The 23,064-nt window shown below is 45.4% G+C and overlaps 1 protein-coding gene across 1 annotated transcript; it reads right to left on the reverse strand.

Moving 5' to 3' along the window:
* Positions 1-1,770: 1,770 nt before the first annotated feature.
* Positions 1,771-19,130, reverse strand: LOC146179381 (transmembrane protein 121B-like). The gene is made up of 5 exons (XM_084579008.1): positions 18,743-19,130; positions 12,014-12,289; positions 11,155-11,308; positions 8,595-8,864; positions 1,771-6,464 (listed from the first exon to the last, which is right to left on the reverse strand). The coding sequence occupies exons 1-5, from the start codon at positions 18,743-18,745 to the stop codon at positions 6,094-6,096; spliced, it is 1,074 nt and encodes a 357-aa protein (XP_084435134.1). The 5' UTR covers positions 18,746-19,130; the 3' UTR covers positions 1,771-6,093.
* Positions 19,131-23,064: the final 3,934 nt, after the last annotated feature.

Consider the following 23,064-nt stretch of genomic DNA (forward strand, 5'->3'; position numbering starts at 1 on the left):
GAGAATTATGCGAAATAGGAAAATCTTTTTGCATAGAACCGTTGTACAGACAAGTTTTTGAATACAAGATCCCGCCGCGAGTAAGTCGTAGATAATTGATTAAACACCTTCACGGCAGACAAATTGTAAACGTAGACGGCTTGGCCGGCAGTCACAGGCAAATAATGATACATACCTGCTCAAGCCCTCAAGCGTCTGAAGCGTCTGAAGTATCAAGGACGGAGGCCAAAGAAATTATGGCTAAGCGTTTATTCGCCGAGTATTCAGGAAAGAGAATACCCTATACAAAGAGCTTACTTTTTCGTGACACGTCACAACTTGACAACTTGCCTCGAGGCACCAAGCATAGAATTAAATGAACGACAGGAGCCGACGATCCGTAACTTTATTATAATAAACGCGAAACAATGCCATAACAAGAGCTGTGAACGTCGCAATATGTACTCTTACAGTATCTTTGGCATCTAGGTTTGGCATATACCGCTTTCCGCACTGGAATAAAAGCGACCGTAAATAAAGCATTCATAACAAAAAAAAAAAAAGTACAATGTACAACACAGCTCACATGCTGGACAATTTGGGCACAAACTACTGTGTAGATTAATGTAGCTCAAGTAAAAAAAATCTGGCGAGCAGGTGTCAAAGGAAAACAAAGGTCTTTCTATGGTTAGATTTTGCCTTGTTACTATATGCAGACACTTTTTAAATAGCATGCATGAAAAAAAGTGCTGAACCCCTGAGTATACATATAAGCACATTAAAAGTTAGTGGCAAGTGTCAATGAGCAACGCATACGCACAGTGGTTAATTAAGTATGCATACTAAAAGAATGCAAAACTTCATATTCCGTACATGCAATTGCTGTACCACAAAACTCCTCAGTCAATTTCACATAATGACCACGCTTAATGAGCCATGAGCCAAAAGATTACGATGAAATGAGCTAGAGAGCAGCGCTTCTTATTTCTCTCCCTACACATCAATGAGCGAAATCCATACTATCAGGTACAACTCTTCTACGCATATTCAATATTGCACTTTTGTGCGAAAGTGTGAGGACGATTGATAAATACGACAGGCCTAAAGACACCACTCGGAAGATTCACTTCGCTGCTGTTTGCACATTCACACAGCAGGCCAAACTGCAGGACTGCTCTTCCACTAATCGGTGCACTACCCAAAAATCTCGACACAACTTACATTGGGGCCATTTTTTTACCCTACACCAGCTACACTAGTGTACCTAAAAACCATTGGAAGTACAGGAGATTTTCTACAATGATGTAGCTGGTGTATGTTAAAAAAATAGGGCCAGTATATCCTATGGTGCTGGCTGAAAGTGCAGAGCTACATTAGTGCGGGACTAGCCCTAGTGTGTGCTACCACCAGTAATGGAGCACACATAAATGGGAGGGTTCTGATGGGGAAAGACAATTTATCTAAAGAAACATCCGAGTGACTCATCATCATGATGTAAGGCTCGGGTCGCATGCCTGACTAATTAAAAAGAAAACGTGGAGATGGAATCAGAATTTAAACTGCCACTTTTCCACTCCTCCAGCCGATGTGAATGCAAACACAGCAACAAATTAGTTCAAAAAAATGCACAGATTCAAATAAAAACCAACATTTTGCATCTTCTATGCCATCCATGTTCCGAGAAATGGTAGACCTCTCTCCGGAATCATTTTCAAAAGCGTTTCAACAACTGCAGGTCTTCATAACAGATTTTGTTCGAGAAGCTCTGTTAAGTTTGTGAGGAGTAGACAGAAAAAAAAAAAAAATGTTCCAGTACACCAGGCATTGCCTCCCATATCAACACACACAACATGTGGCAAGTTTTTGATCGAGCTTAACATTATGTGCGTACTTGCAGCATTTCAGCTATGTGCAAGACAACAGCATCGGGACAAGTGATAGGCTAGCTACACACCATGCCTTGCAAGCTTGGCTGGACAAGTTGGTATACTCCCAATCTTAAAGCTCGTGTAAACTGAGTATCTTACTGCAAACTGCAGTGACAAGGTCAAGCTTGCAGTCTCCTTCCACTGGTACAACTGCAGAAAATTGGTCACGGGTGTGCAACTGGAATGCATCTGCCATTCGGGACAAGGCAGCAAATACAAAGGTAAGCACACAGGATACACTTGGCACCACCAAAGACCAAGGTGTCACAAGACGACCATTTTAAAAAGCACACAAAACGCACATACTATTTCTCGTTCGAACAAGACAGCGTGTAAAAAAAAGCAGCTTTAGGGTGAGCAGCCAAGCTGCCAAGGGGTTTTAAAAACACTTAAGTCCAGCTTCAAAAATTTCCTCGCTCCAACGTAGCGCAGAGCAACCTCATACAAATGTGTTGAGTCATTTAGGGAAAAGTTTCAAGTAGAATAAGTTGCATGCTAACGCCTTTTCCGAGATGCCCCTCACATGAACTGAAGCACTGAGACCATTTTAGCTACTCTCATTCAAACTGCATCATCAAAACATTACGAAGAGAGCAAGCTGTGCGCACTACAAAAGACAGACCACTAACAGGCATTGCTAAAGAAGGACACAAATTTATGTTAGTTAAGTGCCTAAGTTCAAAATGCCTTCTTTAAATCATTGATGAACTTTGATGAATTGTCTAATAAGTGGTTGGTTTGTTAAAATGGCAAAATTTTAAGTCAGGGGTAGAAGCAGGCTCAAGCATTTTGGAGCAGCTTTGGAGCAACGAAACGAATTTTGGAGCATTTGAATTATGTTTTGGAGCACGTTGCTAAGGTCAAACGCCTTTGGTAATTGGACTTTTCTTTTTCTGATTCCTTTTTATGCAAGTTCGTCTCTTTAACTTCGCACTCATCTCTCACAAGACAAACGGCCAAAGCATGTAAAGATATAGAACACAGGCTGACCTTAGCAACAACTTGGAACAGACTAGCAGCAAATGGAACGCCTGCTGGTGCAATTCATAACTGAACACCTAGTATAACCTAATGCCTTTACCTATTTTGACTTGATAGATTCAAATGTCAAGTCTACCACTCCGATGCGCTATAGACTATATCAGCAAAACTAAATTGGAGTTCTGATTAATGGGCACATTTCCACTTCCTATCCTGTGCATATCTACTTTATTTCGAATACACCTCAAAGCCCTCAGATATGGGTATTACATGATCCTTTTTGATCCCACGCCTGGGCTGATAAATTCCTGAGCACTGGTTATTTTGCCAGCCAAAAAGGTGCCTTCAGACCACAATAACGTGCCTTGACAAGCTTGGCGCCAGTGCTGCTTCCATGCTTTTTGCCTACTGTGGGATCGCAGACTGCAGCGCCACCTCGATCACCTTGTTTGTAAACATGGAGGTGGTCAGGGGTGGAAGAAGGCTCGAGTATTTTGCTTTAGATGGCATAGAAGGTTATACCATCGATCCAGTTCACTTCACAGCCTCCTGCCAATAGTTCATCAATCTTTACAAGAGCAATGCTGGAGCTCATTTTTAATATCTTGGCAGTAAGACATATGCCTTTCCAACACTTGAGAAGTTTCCTAGTGGTTGACAGCTTTGGCATACCAACCCATAACGCTTCAAGTATGATTTTGTCTGATGTAGGCCCGACGTGCTTGTCATGGACAAAGGGGCTCGATGTAGAAGTACTGGCTTGTTTTCATAGTAAAAGCATTAAAAAGACTCGTAGTTTTTGCAGCCAGACAAGTTTCCTAACGGCTCGCGGTAGTTTACTCTATCTGCTCCGTTTACTGCTCTCGCTACTCTCTCCACCGGTAATTCAAAATGCTGGAAGAAGGTGCTACATCGCAAGCATAGTGCATTTTTTTTTCGCAATTAACTATCTCTAATCACCTGTGGCTCATACTAAATTTACTTACGAACTGATGTTATTATGCTCCATGCTTCCTTCTCTTACAAAAATTTCACTTGTATTAAGCCCAGTGTAAGATGCATTGCGTGTATATCTTTGCCCCTGGTGCTGTGACATTGTTCCCATGTTCCGCCAAATTTGATGGCAGAGTATTGCGGCAGCCAGTTTGGAGCAGTTTTAGAGCAATATTGCATTTTGGAGCAGGATGAAGCAGGGAAAGCAGTTTGGAGCAATTGGAGCAGTGCTTTCACCCCTGTAAGTTCAGTCAAGCTTTCTCAACATGTAGTTACTGCAGCAATAATTAAAAAACGATGCCATGAAACGGATGAGATGTAATCTTCTTAATCCTTATGTAAATCTTGGAGCAGGATTGGAGCAGTTTGGAGCAGTTTTGGAGCATGATGAAGCAGGGAAAGCAGTTTGGAGCAATTGGAGAAGTGCTTCCACCCCTGTAAGTTCAGTCAAGCTTTCTCAACATGTAGTTACTGCAGCAAGAATTAAAAAACGATGCCATGAAACGGATGAGATGTAATCTTCTTAATCCTTATGTAAATCTTGGAGCAGGATTGGAGCAGTTTGGAGCAGTTTTGGAGCATGATGAAGCAGGGAAAGCAGTTTGGAGCAATTGGAGAAGTGCTTCCACCCCTGTAAGTTCAGTCAAGCTTTCTCAACATGTAGTTACTGCAGCAAGAATTAAAAAACAATGCCATGAAAATGATGAGATGTAATCTTGTTAATCCTTATGTAAATCTTCTAACAAACTTTAAATATGTGTACCATGATGAAGTAGTTTGTCATAAATGACGACAAGTCTATAGAGCAACATTCCCAGAATGCAATGGCATTCTCCCAAGTCTCACCACAATAGGGACGTCGGAAAGTTCAAAAGCGCTCTTAGTAGTAGTGCTGTAGATTGAGCATGCCTTTCAAAGCTCTCTTTAATTTGGCAAAGTTGGCAATAATCCAACAAAGAATGCACACCACTGTCGAAAGCGTGCGGGCAACGAGATACTGGGCGCGAATAATTAATTCACGACCGGCCGGAATTTCTCACCGCGAGTTGTTGCAATACCTAAGTAGACTGAAGGTGTACGATGGGATCATAAAGCCCCAATAGCCGTATGCTTCAACGTCATCTTTCCGAATGACAAATTTAACATGCTTTCAGCACCACCACTATTAATGGACTTCTCACTCCGCTTGTACAGATCCAAACTTTAGGCTCAAGTTAAGGACAGCGGAGATTCACGTGCAGCCTATACGCACGGAGCAAGCTGAAGAAAACTCATCCTTTCTGGAAAGAACAAAAAATAGAAGAAACAACCAAGAGATGCAGTCATAACCAGTCGCTGCTATACTTCAAAGTATACTGCATCCTTTCAACTGGCGAATTGACCTATTGAGCTGCCAAAATAACAGAAGAACAAAATGAAAATAAAAAATGGCGGAAAGTTCTCAAACTTACTTCACCACTGATTCACACGTAGAGCACCAAGCAGACCAGTGACCCATCACACCGAAGAGAAGGGCCCATAATATAAAAGGCGTGCTTAAAGCCAGAAAATGACCATTTATAGTACTGCAACACCGAACGCCAGGACTTTGAATAGATTTTTTTAGAGAATTCAGTCACCGATTTTTGACTGGGGCAGACTATCCCTTAAAATGCAACATACTAGGTTTTTAAAACAGTATGTCTGATGCTCTCGGCTGGCAATGCAAAGCTAGGTCCTAGGGTTCCGGCCCATCACATTCAGCCCCTTGACTTCTCTTTGCACAGATGGCCTTGGGTTGTAAACACTAGCAAACACTGGCTTGAAGGAGGAGAGCCGTAAATGAGATAAAAATGTGCCCCGAATGAAGCACTCACAACTTGACGAGCGGTGCCGCATTGTTTGCAACAAAGGCACAAAAAAATGTACAGCGCTCTCACAACGAGTTCGATCATCTCGAAGTGCCCAAGGACTAAAATTACGGTGACTCTGGCAACACACACAAAGTTTCTGCGGCCTTTTTGAAGGCTTTCACCAAGGTCGCACGTGTGGACAGCTCACTCTATAGCAGTCTGCACAAAGCTGTCAAGGCCTCTCTGAAAGCCTCTGCCAAAGTCACTGTACAATGACAGCCCACTCTTAGCAGTCTGCAAAAGAAGGCGTTCTCCAAGACTGCGGGACAACTTTAACACCGAGCGGAAAATCCTTGAGGCCTTGGCCCCCTCCACAACCACTAGAGCACATTTCCAACCGAGGGGCTTGGCAGGCCGTCGTCGTCGCCATGGCGATCATCCTTTTCGCAGATAACCTTGAGCTCGATGGGGTCGGCGGCAATACAGGTGCGGCTTCGGCGGCGGTTGGAGAGCAGAAAAAAGTACAGCTGCACTTCGGGCACGAGGGTGCGCAGCGTCGAGTAAATGCCGAGGAGGTTCTTGAGGAGGAAGAGTGAGACATCGTGGTTGAAGAAGCTCCAGAGGTAGATACGGATGGCCAGGTAGGGCACGTTTATGAGGCTCAAGTGTAGCAGCTTGTAGAGCAGCTTGAGTCCCAAGGGCCGTGGCAGCTGGCCAAACTCACTCTGACTCAACTTGAACAGGGCAAGGGCTGCACAAATGTGAGGAAAAGAAAAGAAAAAAGCAAACAAAATTTTTCACTTGTCCCACATAAGCACCTCGTGTATTTTTTTTACTTTTCTAGAGATGCGCGAAGTACATCTCAGCAACAGTATATCGAAACTGTAGGGATTGTGCTCCCTCAGTGACATTAAGGATGTGACACCTGCTGCTGTTTTAAGGCGAAAATCTCCCTTGGCTCATGGTGAAAATCTTGCGTGGGCGAGATCTGTTCGCGAGATTCTACGGGGTTCTGGCTAACCGTTAAGAAAAAAGAAAAGTCATCCTTCACCTGGAATTGAGCTCCCACCCCTCCAATCACGAGAGGAGCACGCTAACTGACTACTACACAGCGGGCGCATGAGAAACATATCTTAGCTTTCCTCGTCTAGTTTTCCAGCCATCTCCATGGCAACACAAGGGTGCGACGCCACTGCATTCATCCCAGTCTCCAGGAGGTAGCGCGGCACACGCCATCTGCTGCAAGCTATGAAAGCCAAGCGTCGCAACGCGCGCGCCATCGCCGCCAAGTGGAGCTACTCACCTCAAATCCAGCACGGAGGTCTCTGCCCTGCACTGCGCGATTAACGGGGTTCTGTCAAATAAACACTACAGTGGAGCCAGCCCTTTAGACTTACCACTCTTAAGGGGTCCTAAGTGCCTCAAGAATTTTTGCTTACTATGACCCCTGTAAAGCAACTGCAAAAGGATGAGGAACAGCAGTCCTGCTGCTGGCTCCGTTGAAAGGGAAGCTCCTCGGAGAAATGGTGTAAAATCCTCCGCCTTTTTCCTCCATTTGGCTTTGCGTCCCTATTTGGTCACTTCAAGTGATGCACTTAACAGTTGATTCGACATGAGGCTGCGCAGCGGAAACAAACAGGAGACTGAACGCTGATTGGACAGTAGCAGCAGGTGTAAGGCTGCGGACCGCGGGTTGCAAACACGTGCATGCGTGTACGCTTGCTAAAGTCCAGGTCTGAAAGCAGTCCGGCCGATTTGCATAGTTATCAAATGCGAAGTAGGTGCGTAGCACTGCTTAACCATTGTTCTTCAGCACGTCAAGCACAGCGAACCTGCGCCGCAGTCCCAGACGGCCCGGCTTCATCCATTGCAACATGAAGCAAAAGTGTGGCGCAGCTGCGTCCTCAGCTTTCCTTACACCACTTTCAGAAATGAACGAAAACAGGCAAAATGTGCCTCTTTAAAATGCACTGCTCTGTGGCCAAAAGGCCTGGGGTGTGATCATAGGGGGAGAAAAAGAGAAGCACAAGCTGCTTCACGACGCGGCGAGCGGCTTGGAGCCGAGGTCCAGGGAGCACCGCGCGTGTATGTCTGCTGTCCGTGAAGGCTGAGGAGTGACTGATGCGAGGGGAGTGATACCGTGGTTCAGGACGCGCGAGAGAGACACGACTGCCCCCTCCGAAGTAACACACGCTTGTGCAACATTGTCCAGTGACGGCCGGCACATCCGCAACTGACACGCCCCTCTGTCACTGTCTTCTCCGTCACTAGATGCATATATGCAGCCGTTCCGCCCCTTCAGTGTGAACCCGCGTGATGCGGGCGTCGCCACTTTCCCTTCCTCCTCTTCACGTTCCCAGAAAGACGAATGGACAGAGAGAGAGAGCGGCTTCCGCTGCAGCTGTGTGGCCCCTCCGCCTCCTCAAGGCTGAGCCGCGCGCGTCGCCACTTTCTCTTTCTCTTCAAGTTCACGAAGAGAGAGAGTGAGCGGCTTCAGACAGACATCGGCGAAATCCTTGATTGCAGCTAGTAGTGCTACGCACTAAAATCGCCTTGGACCGACAGTAATGTTCGCTTGGGACTGAAGATATATATATATATATATATATATATAACTGAAAGATGAATGACATGTGTAGCCACTATTGAATGCTTTTGCAAACAAACCACAATGTCTAAAAAACAATTTTTTTGGTTCTACACAGTTTGACACAAAAATGATTTTCACAGAAAATTATAAGTCTGATAAGTTGACCTCGGTGTCCATCTGACAAAAGACTAAAACTAAATGAGAATGCTGACGACAACCCCCTATCCCCCAACCCCCACCCACCTCCACACAACTGTTCCAAGAGGATGAAGGTGAAAGTGAGCAACTCACCGGGCAGCAGAAAATTGACGCAGGTGAGGGCGAGAACGGCGTTCTCGAGCGGATAGGTGAGCGTCAGGTGCGTCTCGTTGGGAAACAGCAGGCCCAGGAAAGTGACGCTGTCCAGAATCTCAAACGTGGTGCCCGTGCACAGCGAGTGCAGGTACGTGCGTTGCTCTGAGCTTGCACTGGCCTCGTTGTGGCTCTCGACAAGCAGCAGAAAGATGACCGCTGCCACCGCCACCACTGCCTTCAGAAACTGGATGCCGTACCGGTCATCATCTGCGCAGCACACGTGCCAAAGGTTTGGTGCAAACACTCTCTTTCCACTTAGCAAGTTGTAATGCACGCACAAGAAGGGAAGGGAATCTGAAAGGGAAGTCGTATAGTAAATGCTTAATATCGGTTACGCTCCTACCGAAGGTTTCAATGGCTCTTACAGCTCACCAATCAACCACTTAGAACGAGGTCTTGTGGTTGCCGCCCGCATGAAATGACATCACCACACATAAGATCACACGATTTGGTTAAGCGACAAATTGAAACAAGTCCCATGACCTTGCCATGTGATAAAAAAGAGTCATGTGACCAAAGAAAACAGGTCATGTGACCTCACTATGTGATGGCATCTCATGCGAATGGCAGCCCTGTGATCTTGATGTGGGGGACTCAACGAGTTGCTATGTCTGAGTAGCTGCTGCTTTCTACTGCTGAGCAGAAGAAAGAATCCTTTATGTAGGACACAACATTTCCTTCTAGCGTTTTGTGCTCTCCTCTAAAATCAAACTTGTAAACTGCTGCTGTGGATTTACACGTGGACCACGTGGCAGACACGATTTTAAGCATTCAGTTGAGCAGGAGCTTACTAATAAGCAGGTGATTGGACAAGTTTCAATTAGTGCCTTCACGCAAGAAAAGCCTGAACAAGACAGCAGTATTGATAGGGTTAAAGAACAGGAGCTCCACCAACTCATGAGCGTGCCTGTGTCCCCTTGCTTCCAACATTTTGCCTTTTTAAGCTGAACGTGCCTTTTGTGAAAAAAAAAAAATAACTTGTACCTTGCCAACAAGCCAGGGTTCACATTTTTTTACGTATAAATATTTTCGAAGCAGCGTCCAAAACCCTGCATGCTTAATTAATTGGTTCACAGGAAGGTAAAGGCACAGTATCTGTCACAGAGTCACAGGCCAGTGGAGAGAGTAGCGAGAGCAGCAAACGGAGCAGATAGAGTAAACTACCGTGAGCCATTAGGAAACTTGTCCGGCTGCAAAAACTACAAGTCTGAACAGGCTGCGCCATCTGTCAAATCTTTCTACAAGTCCGTATTTTCACCCCCACATGGGGTTGGTACGTATATACTGAAGAGTATGGAGTGACCACGCCCACCTCCGCTACCTTCTTTGCTGGGAGGCGCGGTCGCTCCGCGCGCGCTACTCTATCGCGCTAAGCGATCATGCGATGCACGCGTTTCGCGATGTGTGTGTGCGGCTACGGGTTCAAGGGTTATTCTGCCATCTGCCACAGGTTTGCAGATTTTTATTTTTATTCTGTTGGCGTGTCTGCTATGATGCGTCATGTTTAGGGGCTCGCGCCGTTGCCTCTCCAATAGGTGGACACATGACTCGATCGCTGCTTTCACTCTCTCTTGCTGCACCCTTGCTTGCGGCTAGCAGCAGCACAGGTGGTTTGATTTCACAACGTGCCATTTACCTCCGTTGTGCGGGCAATCGAAAGTGCGCCCTCCGTGTGCGCGGTTACTTTCGGATGGCTGACCGCGCAGGACCTTCGACTGCAGACTGGAGCGATGGCTCTTTTGATTATAAATACGAGTCGAGCTCGGATTCGGTCTCTCAAGAAGTATCAAGCAGTTTTTTTTCTTATATTATCCTCATTTACCTAATTTATAACCAGGCAAATAATGATGATGATGTTAATTACCAACACCTGCAGAACACTGAAATGTGCATATTCCATTGACTATGTTATTTGTATAGTAATCATAATCAAAAATTAATCACTATGCTCGTTCCCTGAAACCAAGCCGACACTGGGGGTGTGTCACGGCCAGAAACGCCCGACAGTGAAAGGGTTAAGCCAAATGTTTTAATCAAGTTGCTCCTATTTATAATGTTCAAGAGACACTGCTGGAAAGGCTCACATTTCAGTGTAAGAGCTCCACACATTACTACTATATGAGTTACTGCAAAGGGAGGCTGCAATAATTCCTGGAGTGCCTTTTTATTTTCTTCCTTCTGCGTACCTGCAAAGTGAATCAGCCTCAGTGTCAAACACAGTTCCACGGCTTATCTTCATCTAAAATGCTTTATGCTTATCCGCTCACAAGTCAGTATGTAGTGAGACCAGCATCCTAGCACTCTTCCGTGACTCAGACAGCACAGCGGATGGTGAGAGAGCTATTACGATGGGTCCCAGGTCCAAGTCACTGGCGCAAGGGGACGGGTTAAAGGGTGCAGCTTGACACAGTGTGATGGTCATACATTCCACACGTGGGTGACACGTGCGTGACACGTAGGTAGCCCGATAGACATTAAGCAAGTAAAGTACACGCACCTTTGAGCACTTGTGCTACGTCCATCCGAAAGAGCAGAACCACCTTGGCCACGAGCAGCAGGGCGTAGAGAAGCCATGACATGTAGCAGAGAGGGAAGCGCCCCAAGATTGGGTGCGGAGGATCTGGCTCTGGTGTGGCATCATCCGGCTGATCCTGTAGACCGGGCAATGTGACGACTGAGACTGCTCAAAGCGTGACAGTCGAGCTCACCGACCGCACCTCTGTCATCTATTCACAACTCCAGACCGCGACTCCCCACCTGACAGTCTGCACACGAGAAACTGCCGATTCATGGCTAGCACCACAGCAACGTATGCTATTTTTCCATTACTCCTGTGCTCTAAAATGACTGCTCCGCTGTCAACTTATGGCAAGACCATTATGTGAAGGCCATGTACCTCAAAGCGATGATGCACACAAAGATAAGCCTAACTAACTGACAAATAGGCAATGCAACGATGAAAGGGGCAGGCGTAAATAGTCCATTATTATGCGATACTGACAAGCTTGTCTGTCTTGTTTTCTCAAATTCCTTAATGGTTTGGACATGTCAGCATCAGCTGTATTGATCATTCAAACTCTGCACAATTTGAACCAATTCTGAGTCTTGACTACAAATTATAGAGCTCTCACTAATTTATTTGCAGAATGAATTCACGGCTAGCCACTGGTATAAGGATATAGGCATACATTCCACCTCTTGCCTCGAGTTAAATTCTCCTATGAAATTAACATCGTCATCCTTATTCTGAGCCTGTTGTCATAAAAGACGCAGCATTTGGGCCAAAGAGCAACCAGAGACCAGTACGACAGAGGAGTTCTCAAGCAAACCAGAATCAAGGAAAGGTGCCTGCTTACAGGAGAGGGTGCGGACCGCCGGAAGTGGCGCCGGGCGAGGAAGACGGCCGACATGATGCCGATCAGCACGAGGAAGTCTGCGAGGAACCAGAAGTACCAGGCCACCGACCCCTGATTGTGCTGGATTAAATAGAAGTCGAGCGTCGAGCCCTGGAACACCACTGCCACCAGCAGCACCAGCACGTCCAGAATGGCCGCCAGATGCGACGCAGAGCAGCACCGGGCTGCAGCAGTGCGAAGCAGTTTCCGCATGCCGCCAGAGTCCGCACTCAGGGGCTACAACAGCGTTTCAGAAAAGCAGAGGTTTCTAACCTTGCGGGTGAACCTTGGTCTCACAAAACGCAGTTCCCAATGAACAGATTACAACTTCTCTCTACATTAGGACTCAACAATTTTGTAATCTCAAAAAAACATGGCAAATTTCAGCTTCAATCATGATACAGTAGAACCTCCTTAAACCATACAATGATACAAAAATTTAACAGACACCATAAAGCAGATGTAAAGTTGGCTGGTCATGCTTTACATTAAGGGATATCAGAGAGCAGCAACGAAACCAAAAACTGATGACATTTTGGTTTACTATCTTTTACAACCTCAACCTTCGCAATAGTTGAACCGTCTGAAAAATAAGAGTGCACATTTTGCATGTCAGGTAAGGTGCCATTTATCAACAAGCAGCTATCCTCTACCATTTTCTGTCACTCTATGCATACTGCTCTACGTCATCCAACATGAAGGGCAGGAATTATGAAAGTTTACGTTGGCGCGCAAGTTGTGCATTTGAAGCTCGTGTAATTCACAGCGGAGTGTCTTTCAGGCCTTATCACAGATTTGTTCTCTGCAATTACTGCACCTTTTTTTTCAACAATGAAAAACGAAAAATGAACAAAGCTTTAGCATTGAACTCTTTTCATTCGTACTGAGGTTTAACCATTACAAAGCTAGAGTTCAGTCAGTCAAAGACGTCTTGCGAAAACTGCCACGAAATTCTTGGTTTTAAGCCTGCAAGCAACGAAGCATATAAACAGAAACATCGTGCTTCATCTATTCTTGACACAAATGACAATACCCTTTTTTAGTATTTCCATATTCACATCTGTCAGAAAAATATATCAAAGGCGGCATAGACCAGATGTCCCAGCCCAGTGACACCACTTAAAAGCTGCTGAGAGCTGCATAGCCTAGCCTTCAATACTTTATTTTTCATGCTTGCCACAGAGGTTATCTATTTGAAGTAAAGACAAAAAGATAACCTCTAAATTACTGGCTTGAAGAACAAACTGTCAATACAAGAGCTGCAGGTGATGTCAGAAAATTGTTAGCTGTGCCGTTTCCATCAAGAAATGAATTATGCAGCTTGACTTGAAGGCCTTCAAAGAAAGCTATCATGTGACAAGCTTCTGAGTGTGCATGCAAAGCTTTATGGAGGACAGCATTGTAAAGAAAAAGTGGATTTTGTTCACTGAGATGCATCTCGGGACTTTGAAGTGGCAGCATGGTCACTTTGGAGCTCTTTCTTTTGCGCAGGGCCATCATTTAAACCCGGTAAAGAGCTACTTTTCACAAAGTAGGTAGCTTAGTGCAAACATTTTAGTGAACTGGGTTTTTTTTTTTTTTTTTTTTTTTTCTAAGATGATCTACAACTTCTGTATGAAGTTGTAGATCATCTTGCAAAACTGCAAAACTGAAATGCAAAACTGACTTCGAGGTGCACATGTGGAGTTTCGGGTCGAGGAGCGTTTATGAGCGTTTATGAGCGTTTATGAACTCCAAGTGTTCCTCAGTAAATCATTGAATTGTTAGCTAATTAATAAAGCTAATTAATTGCTAAAGCTTGCCGATCAAAACTTCCACCCCATTTTTGATATGAGTCACTAACAATAGCATCATTACATTTGCCTTTGACCAGCTGAAGGACCAGTTGGCCTTGGTGACTCTGGCCCAGGACATTCTTGACGCTTAATAGTGCGTTGAATAAAGTTGTTTCCTCCTCCTTACGAGAGAAAACACACTGCCAGAACATGATTCACCTGAACACAAGCCAACCTACACGAGAAAAAAAAAAAAGATATTAGGAGGTAGCATAATGTGAGTGTGGCCATTTCGAAATTTCATCATCATCATCAGTTTACCTCCAATTAACTTGATCCTGTGCTAGCTGCATCCACTTGACCTCTGTGAACTTCTTAACCTCATCCGCCCACCTAACTTTCTGCCGCCCCGTTACGCTTTCTTTCCCTTGGAATCCAATTTGTTACCCTAAGCGACCATCGGTAATCTCTCTTCACACTACATGCTCTGCCCATGCCCATTTCTTCTTGATTTCCAATAGAATGTCGGTAACTTGAGTTATTTATCTGACCCACTCTGTACGCTTTTTATCTCTTAACGTTACCCCTACCATATTTTGTTCCACAGCCTTCTGCGTTGTCCTCAACTTGAGTGGAACCCTCTTCATTAGCGTTTTGAAATTTAGTCATCATAAATATAAAGGAGAAAAGTTCACCCAGCAGGTGAGTGGGCCACAGACAAAATTCATGCACACTTGTAGCGTAGAAGAACCAAGGGGAGTCTATAATTACAGAGCTCAGTAAAGCAAGGCTGTTGTTCAACACTAAAGGCAAACAGGCTTTCTTGTGTCTGTCTTCTTTCTGTACTACTATACGCAGACACAACTTGAGAAAAGAGCAGCAGATGCCCCTCAAAGGAGGTCCTTCAGCCAATGACGTCAAGAGAGTTAGGTGACGCCAAGGTTAATCCGATTGAGCCACGGTGCCAACATAGAAACAGAAGACCTGCAACAAGAAGGCCCAGCTCACTAAAAGCCCCTAAACAAAATATTTGCATCAAAAATCAAATTTGTACCATTTTACTCAGTCTGTAAACAATATAAATGACGTTTCCTTTTTTACTAAAAACTTCAGATTATGAATACTTTAATTCTGAAGAATATCCCACTTACCTTCGATCAGTTTAAATTGCAGCTGCGAAAGCACTTCTTTCCTGGCTATCAACTAGCTGATAGCTGTCATTTTCCCTACATGCCCGCTTACCTTCTGCTGGCTTAAATTTAAGTTGCAAAACCACTTCTTTTCCAACTATAAACTGCTGACTGCAGGCTTTTTTCTTTGCAAAAAAAGTGTCCGCTCATACGGCAGGTTCTAAACGGGATTCCAGCCCTGCTGCCAATATGCACCTTCATATTGTGCCAATCTTGTGGATCAGATTTGCAAGCAATTCGTGGTTTGTGCAGCATTTAATCCACCTTTGGAGTAGCGCTCAAACAGTTATGATGGGGATCACTATCTCTGTTCACATTAGGTGCTGTTTACATGTGACAACATTAATTTGACTGAACATGCGTCCAACACATTTGTTCTACCAGAGCAGGCAAGGGCAAACTCGGCCTGAACTGGTTGACACCATTGACTGCAGGGAGTCCTTTGATGGTTAAAAGCCCGCTTTCCTGAAATCTATAAGACCTATACCAACCTAATCAGTGGGGAGCATCAGCAAGGAATGAATTGTGTTCGGGTGGCCACATCAATGGAAAATGATGCAGGAAATGGAGTAGCTTAATGAATAGTTTCTTATGAAGTACTACTGCAATTTTTCTGCAGTTAACCAAGTATGGATCAACCCATATTTCCATAAAAGCAGGTAAAGAACTTGACAACAACATGCAAACTGTGGCACTGTATGGCTTATTGTACCCTTTCCTTTATGGTGCCATAAGTATGGTGATTTTAGCAAGACAAGGTCACCAAGCAAGTCACAGCATACCCATAATTCCCCCCACATGTACCCAACAGAGGGTTAATAGGAGAAACAAGGAGATAAGCACAGCTGGTCACAAAGCCTACAAGTAGGTTTCCTAGGAGTTGTTCCTTCTTACTGGCTACGAGTTGGTTTGGTTTGATTCAGGGGCTGCGACTTTGTCAAGCTGTTTTTGGCAGCTTTTTCTGCGGCTCCTCTGTCCATGTACTTTTAAGGCAGAAATAAATTGTTTAGTTTAGTTTAGTGGCGTTTAACGTCCCAAAGCAACTCAGGCTATGAGAGACGCCAGAAATAAATTGATTATTATTATTATTATTATTATTATTATTATTATTATTATTATTATTATTATTATTATTATTATTATTAGCTCCAGATGATTTCGACTTCGACCACCCAAGGTTCTTTAACGGGCCCCGACATCACAGATGCCTCCTTTTGCTTATGGCTGTTCAAAAAATTACATATCTTCCGTAACAGGGAATATGAACAAAGGAGGGCTGCACTTAAAGAAAGCGAAGTGGGCCAGGAATTGATGTTAATGAGATGTTTGTTTAATGTCATCAAAAAGTGCATGAAAACGTCCCCTTTAATTAAAATACTGCGCAATTTAGAATAAAATTTCAGTCACCTTCAAGCTGTAGCTGTTCTTCCATCATAGTTATATACCTTCAGAACTACAGAAGTATCCATCTTATAGCATTATAGTGGACAGTCGCACAATATTGAAAAAATCAGGCAGCGAAGCCTTCCATGACTTGATATATTTATATTCATCTGTTAAAAAATATTGTTAAATGAAGTCTCCTACCTGAGAAGCAGACCTTACTTTATAGATGTAACTGTAACTGGAAAGCAGATGAGACTTTAGGTAAAGTAGCAAGAAACTAGAAGCCCACCGAGGAAAGTTGTGCAAATATATTGACTGTTATTTAATGTTAAAGAGTATGCAAAAACATTAGAGGGTCTCTTAGATGTCTCTTAACAGGTGAATGGCAAAAGCCTACCCTTTCTCACGTATGATTTGCCTCTTATTGGTGTATGTTGCAGTGGTACATATAATTATAATTGGTTTACAAAAAAGCCCAGTATTTGTCACACTTTCTCCGGCAAGTGTGAGTTTGGACGGTACATTATCACTCCAGTCACATGGAATTCCTAGGCACACGTTCAAGGGTGGGATTGCAAATGGCAGGAACGCTAGACAAGGAGAATACATCTCGCGGAACCTCGCACACAGATCCAACGCCTCCTATAGAAGGTGTGGACAGATCTTGTGCACGGGATTTTGTTCCATGAGCCTAGAAAGGTTTTTGCCTCAAAAGAACTGCAAACCACCATGGTCATGGTGACTATCCTAATGAAGCTGTGTTTCACCTGTCGGATCAGGGAGAAAATTGTGCGAAATTATTAGTTTCTCTAAAACACTGGTGACAACTTTTGACACTCAAAGCTATGCGCACTTTCAAAAATTTTGCTCAGAAAGGTTCGCAGAGTTCATCCATATTAAATTTCTTAATCTTGCCTTTGCACTATGCTGTTCTGTTGCCCAAGTCTGTTTCTGTGCAGATAGCATACTTCGTTGTCATAATTACTATGATAATTAGGTTTTTGTAATGGCCTTAATCACTCGTTTAGCCTTGAGAAGCTTTTAATAAGAGGGAGCACAAACATTTGCAGCAAGCTGATATTCTGTAGTAGTAATGCATTCAATAGTAAAACTAATGGTATTAAAATACATCATGCACACCAATAATAATACAATGTTGAAAAAGTGTGCAGACTTCTAATATATACAGAGCTGATTAAACTTTTTTTTTTCTCTCTTTTCTTTTGCACACCAAGAAACCTGATAGGTCCAAATACAACGCAATGCACAAAATTAAACTACTCCTAATCCATTCCGCATGTAGAGATGAAACGCTTGGATAGTTATAATAGTTCTGTTCAGCATGCTCGAATAAGCAAGAAAAAAAAAAAAGATCTTTCTTATCACGAACACAAAATACCACAAGGCGATTACAGCAGACCATGTAAAGGCTAAATATTGTGCATTTCTGCTTTCTGGCGCCACTTTGGACGCTTAACACACATGCCGGAGAATATCTCAAGGCAAACGAATCCCTGCGCTCAGCGACTGCAGTTAAAATCAAGCATAAATCGCACCTGCACAACTGCTGCAAGCAGGCGGCAAACAAGATTTTTGTGCACTATTTAATTATTACTCCTCCGCACGGCAAACATCTGAATGCGACTACATTTTTACGACTGCCAGCGCCGTGCTGCCTTTAAAATCACGCTGAGTAAGCGCACAATGCTGCAAGCAGACCGTAAATTAATTTTTATGCACTATTTAACCTTATCCCCCTTCTCCTTACACCGACAGCTCTCCCTTGCTCCCGTCACGATAATTTGGTCTGTCGTCAAGGGCTCAAAAGAAACACTGCAACGCTACTTGAGAAACAATCAACGAGCGAAAAGAACTGATGCTTTCAGATGATAATGAACACATATATGCGCTCATAATCAGATAATATTCTTTGTTAGCGCTACGAATGCCAGTACACGGGTGCAAATACGATCACACCCAAAACACGACCAGCGCGTCCTGCGCGCGGTAGCGACGACACGCCGCCAGCTGATAAACATGCGAAAAACCTGCCGCACAGGTGCCTTACATAGTGACGCAACGGTGACGCCCACAGAGGCTGATTCATCGACGCAGGGCGCCGAGCACGTCAAGCTCGGACAGCACTGAACAATGCGCCCGCGTCCGTTGCGTAACGCACGCAGAAAGAGGCAAAAAATGAAAGAAAAAGAGACTGCGCTAGCCCTCGTGCTAGCTGCGCGAGATGGTGTTTCAAGGCGAAACATCAAAGCGCAGCAGACCTTTGAGAGGTACAAGCGGGCAGTCCTCCGCTAGCATGCTAACTTCGCACTCGGACTCACCATAGCGGCCGTCGTTTTCGCCTACGCGGCTTCGATGATGGTCAAAAACACATATTCTGGACGCACTGGTAGTGAGGGTCTTGCCACCGTGATAGTAGAGAGCGCGGAGAGCACTCCACATCCATCAAGTCTCCCTTTGGTTTGCCGCTGGTCCTGGTACAACTGCTCGGCGCACAGTCGCGACTTTGACCGTCGTGCACCCGAGAATATGATTCACCCCAAGTGCCTTCTTGAAAAACAAAAAAAAATGCGAGCTTGAAAGTTCAGCGAGCGAAATAAAGGATGCTGGCTGTTAGCCGCTGCGCGCTGCCGCCGTTGACAGAAAAGACAAGCAAAATCCCCCTCCTTGCCTTTCTCAGCGTCGCGACGTCAATTTCGGGGAACTCAGGCCCGTTATGTCGACGGCAAAAGAACAGCGCGCCGCAATTTCGACGGCAAAAAGTTGTGCCTTCAGTCAAATTTATCAGTATTGCAAATAAATAGAAATGCTGGTATCATAACAACCAAGATCGAAACCCAGATTTCTCCCGCATGTTTATGAACAACAGCACTTCGCGTGCATGCTGCTGATAAGGCTCATCCAGGAAATAGCGGGAAATTTGAATGCAGTGTCAGCGGAGTTTCTGTAAGCGTCCCTGTGAGGCGCATGATAACGGTAATTGGCTCACAGGAAGGGAAGGCGCAATATTTGTCACACTTGTTTCTGTGGACACCTGAACCGCATTGTAAGGGAAGGGAGTAAGGTGGGAGTTAAAGTGGAAAGAGGAGCCGTAGTGGAGGGCTACGGAGTAATTTTGACCACCTGGGGATCTTTGACGTGCGCTGACATCGCACTTTAAAGATCGCCGGGTGGTCAAAATTACTCCGTAGCCCTCCACTATAGCTCATCTTTCTCTCTTTTCACTTTAACTCCCACCTTATTCCCTTCCCTTACGTGGCGGTTCAGGTGTACATAGAAACAAATGTGACAAATACAACGCCTTTCCCTTCCTGTGAACCAATTATCATTATCATGCACCTCGCAGGGACGCTTGCCGAAACTAAAGGAGCAGTATCTGTGACACTTATTGCTCTGCTTAAAAAAAAAAAAAAAAAACTGATTTATTTATAGGAAGGGAAAGGCGCAGTAACTGTCTCACTTGTTTTCTGTGGACACCTCAACCGCGCCGTAAGGGAAGGGAGGAAGATGGGAGTGAAAGTGGATAGAGAGAAAGAGGAGCCGTAGTGGAGGACTACGGAGTAATTTCGACCACCTGGGGATCTTTAACGTGCGCTGACATCGCACAGCACACGACGCCTCTTCGTTTCGCCTCCATCGAAACGCAGCCGCCGAGGTCGGGTTCGAACCCGGGTACTCCGGCACAGTAGTCGGGCGTCTTACCACTGCACCACCCCGGCGGGGCTATTGCTCTGCTTATGTGCACATCTGAACCGCGCCGTAAGAGAAGGAGGGAAAGAGGCGCGGATGAGGGATACGAAGTAATTTCGACTATCTGGGGATCCTAACATGGACGTAGGGCCCCCCCTAGATAGGAGACATTGAGGCCGACCTGCAGCAGGCAGCGACCGTAGCGGACCGTTATGCTCGCCGCTGCGGCCCCCAATGAGGCCTCCCCCTAAAAAATCTTAATTCGTGCACGTACGCACATCACCAAAGTGCACTGCCAAACTTACATTGTCTCTCGAGATAGGTACAATCTCCGAGCATGTGAAAGTCCGGTTACTGCGGCTCTTTATATATCGACACAGGCGGTCAGAATAGACCCAACTCCGTAAGGTGGGGGACCAGGTTGGCCGCATGGTGCGCCGAGGGTTGGGGCGAGGGGGGGGATTATGATGTAAGGACGCCTTGCGGCTGGCGTGCATGCCTGTGTAACCAGTCGAATGTTTTATTCGACTCTGTACCTCCACCTACGGAAGCAAGACGAGGATTTACTGTTTACTGGAAGTCATCCTGCGCAAAATTATTAAACAGGTTCTCGACCTCCCTAAGAACACCTCCAATCAGCGTCTCCAGGAGCTGGGTATGGTGAACATGTTTCGGGAGCTCCGGCCATTTGACCAACCAATACACACATCTCTTGAGGACATCGTCATGTTGCCTCCTCCTTGCCCGACTACATATCCAACACACCACTCTCATGGAAGAGCGTGTACGCATTAGATCTCAGTGGAGATACGACCTTCATGTGCGTCGTTTTCCCGCGAACATGACCCAAGAGGGCGAAGCCTTGGCTCACCACTGTGGATTGAAACCTGGGGTATTTTACGTGGACGCCTCCGCCCCTACCATTGGGGATAGTATACAGCCGCAGACATCCACTTATCCAAAGTAGTATACGGCCTTAGTTTTCGAACCCGTGATATAACACACGCAGTGGAGGTCGCCATTGCGTTGGTTACATCTCATCCCACTTCCAAAACAATAATTTTCGACTGGCGAGGGGCCTGTCGGAACACCAAGCAAGGCTAGGTATCGTACCAAGCCTACCACCTTCTCCAAAGCAGGATCTATACCGGGGACCCTGCTCACATGGGACTTGAAGAAAATGAGGCAGCTGACACTGCCGCCCGCGTGCTCTCTCACTGGGCATTCCCCTCCGACCCTGAGAATCAGGAACTCGAATTCACTTCTGCCCGCTCCTTCAAAGATAATGTTCTGCACTATCAATCTGGTCACGGTCATTATCCCCACCCATATACTTTGCTGTGCTCGGCAGCTCTCAAACATTTTGACCCTTCTTTCTAGAGCAGCTGTCTGTACTGTGTGGAGAAGTCTTTGAACATCTACCCCATGATGCGGGCCTGTCCATCCAACTATGCTATCCCCCCTAACCCCAGCCCCACCTTGGAGGACTGGGAGGCAACCCTGCTCGGTCGCTCTGACCTAAAGGCCTAAAAAGTGCACCGGGCAGCTATATGCCCCTGGAACGAAACCTGCCATATACACAATTGCTCTGTCTGCACTGTGCAGCGCGGTCATCGATGCATTGCTCTTAGCGGACCACTTTCTTTTTGTGCTTTCTGAGGATCTACCTTCCTGTGCACTCAAAACACGGACTCATTCAGGATATCAAATTCTTCCCTTGTTTTTATAATTGTCTGAAACATTTTTCGGAGTTTTGTGGTACATAATACTGCTGTTAGTCTTACGTCTTAATCAGTTGTCTGCATAAAAGACGCGTTCCTGCCACAACTTTAAGCTTTCGAAGAGAACTTAAAATATTCTATATAATGAACAGCTAGATGACCTTCATTTTTGCAGGAAAGTCTGAAGCCCCCTGCTTATGCAAACACATTAGTATGGCATAACCAGGTGCAAGTACTTTCACTTCTCAGAGGTTGCAGCAAGTAAATTATGCGATAACAGGTATGCTGACCACCTGAATACTGGAAGCCCAGCTGTTGCCCGACATTAGCGAGGCAAGCAGACGTTTTTTTTTTCGTCACTACTGGAATTACATATTTCTGGCGATTTTGCTTTTATTGCGAATGTGGACAGATAAGCTTCGTTGCATGAACCCTTTAAGTCAGGCAAACAGTCGGCGAGGCCAAGGAAAGCATTGGGGATTGTACTTTGTCTTTTTTTTTTTAATTTTTACTTCGGTAATCACATAAATTAGTATAGTAATCTGTTTCGGGGAAAGATAAACACAAAGTAGAAGAAAAAAAATTACCGACGATTACGTTACTTCCTAATGCGAAATTTGAGCGCAGCAAATAAGCTGTTTCACCTTTTCGATAGATTGAGGCAAAGAAATCGAGCAACACATGTATGCGCTATCACAGAATTTTTTAGAGCGCGTGAAGAAAGGAATTAAGTTCGAGCCAGCGCTTTGACAACCGGAGACTCGCAGGAAGAGGGGGGAGGAGGGCAGCGTGTACACCCAGCGGCAAACGATGGGGGCAGAAGCGCGCGCAGCAAGCGGAAAACGCGATAAAGGGAGGAGGGAAGAGATAGCAGCGACTGACTGATGCTGCTGACGCCGATAGTCAACCCCAGCTGCGGAGTTGGTTTCAGGGACAACGCCGCCGATGCCGACGCAAACAATATGATACCCTCGCTTCCGCAGCGCCAAGAACCAGGTCTAGCCGTGGGAAGGTGGTCACGTATTCGTCGAAGTGCCGGGGCCTACGTGAAATAACCGGCGCGTCGGCAACTGAAGAGCACCCTATCCGCCACACAGGAACAGGAAGGGGGGGGGGACCCTCCCCTCCTCTTTCTGCATGGCGGCGACAGTGTTCTATGCAGTCACGTTATCTTGACTCTCTAGCGGCGTCAGCGGCATCCAGCGATATCAGTCGGTCGCTACTAGCGCTGG

Source organism: Amblyomma maculatum, chromosome 9, assembly GCF_055883805.1.
Source record: "Amblyomma maculatum isolate TAMU_Amacu chromosome 9, ASM5588380v1, whole genome shotgun sequence".
NCBI lineage: Eukaryota > Metazoa > Arthropoda > Arachnida > Ixodida > Ixodidae > Amblyomma > Amblyomma maculatum.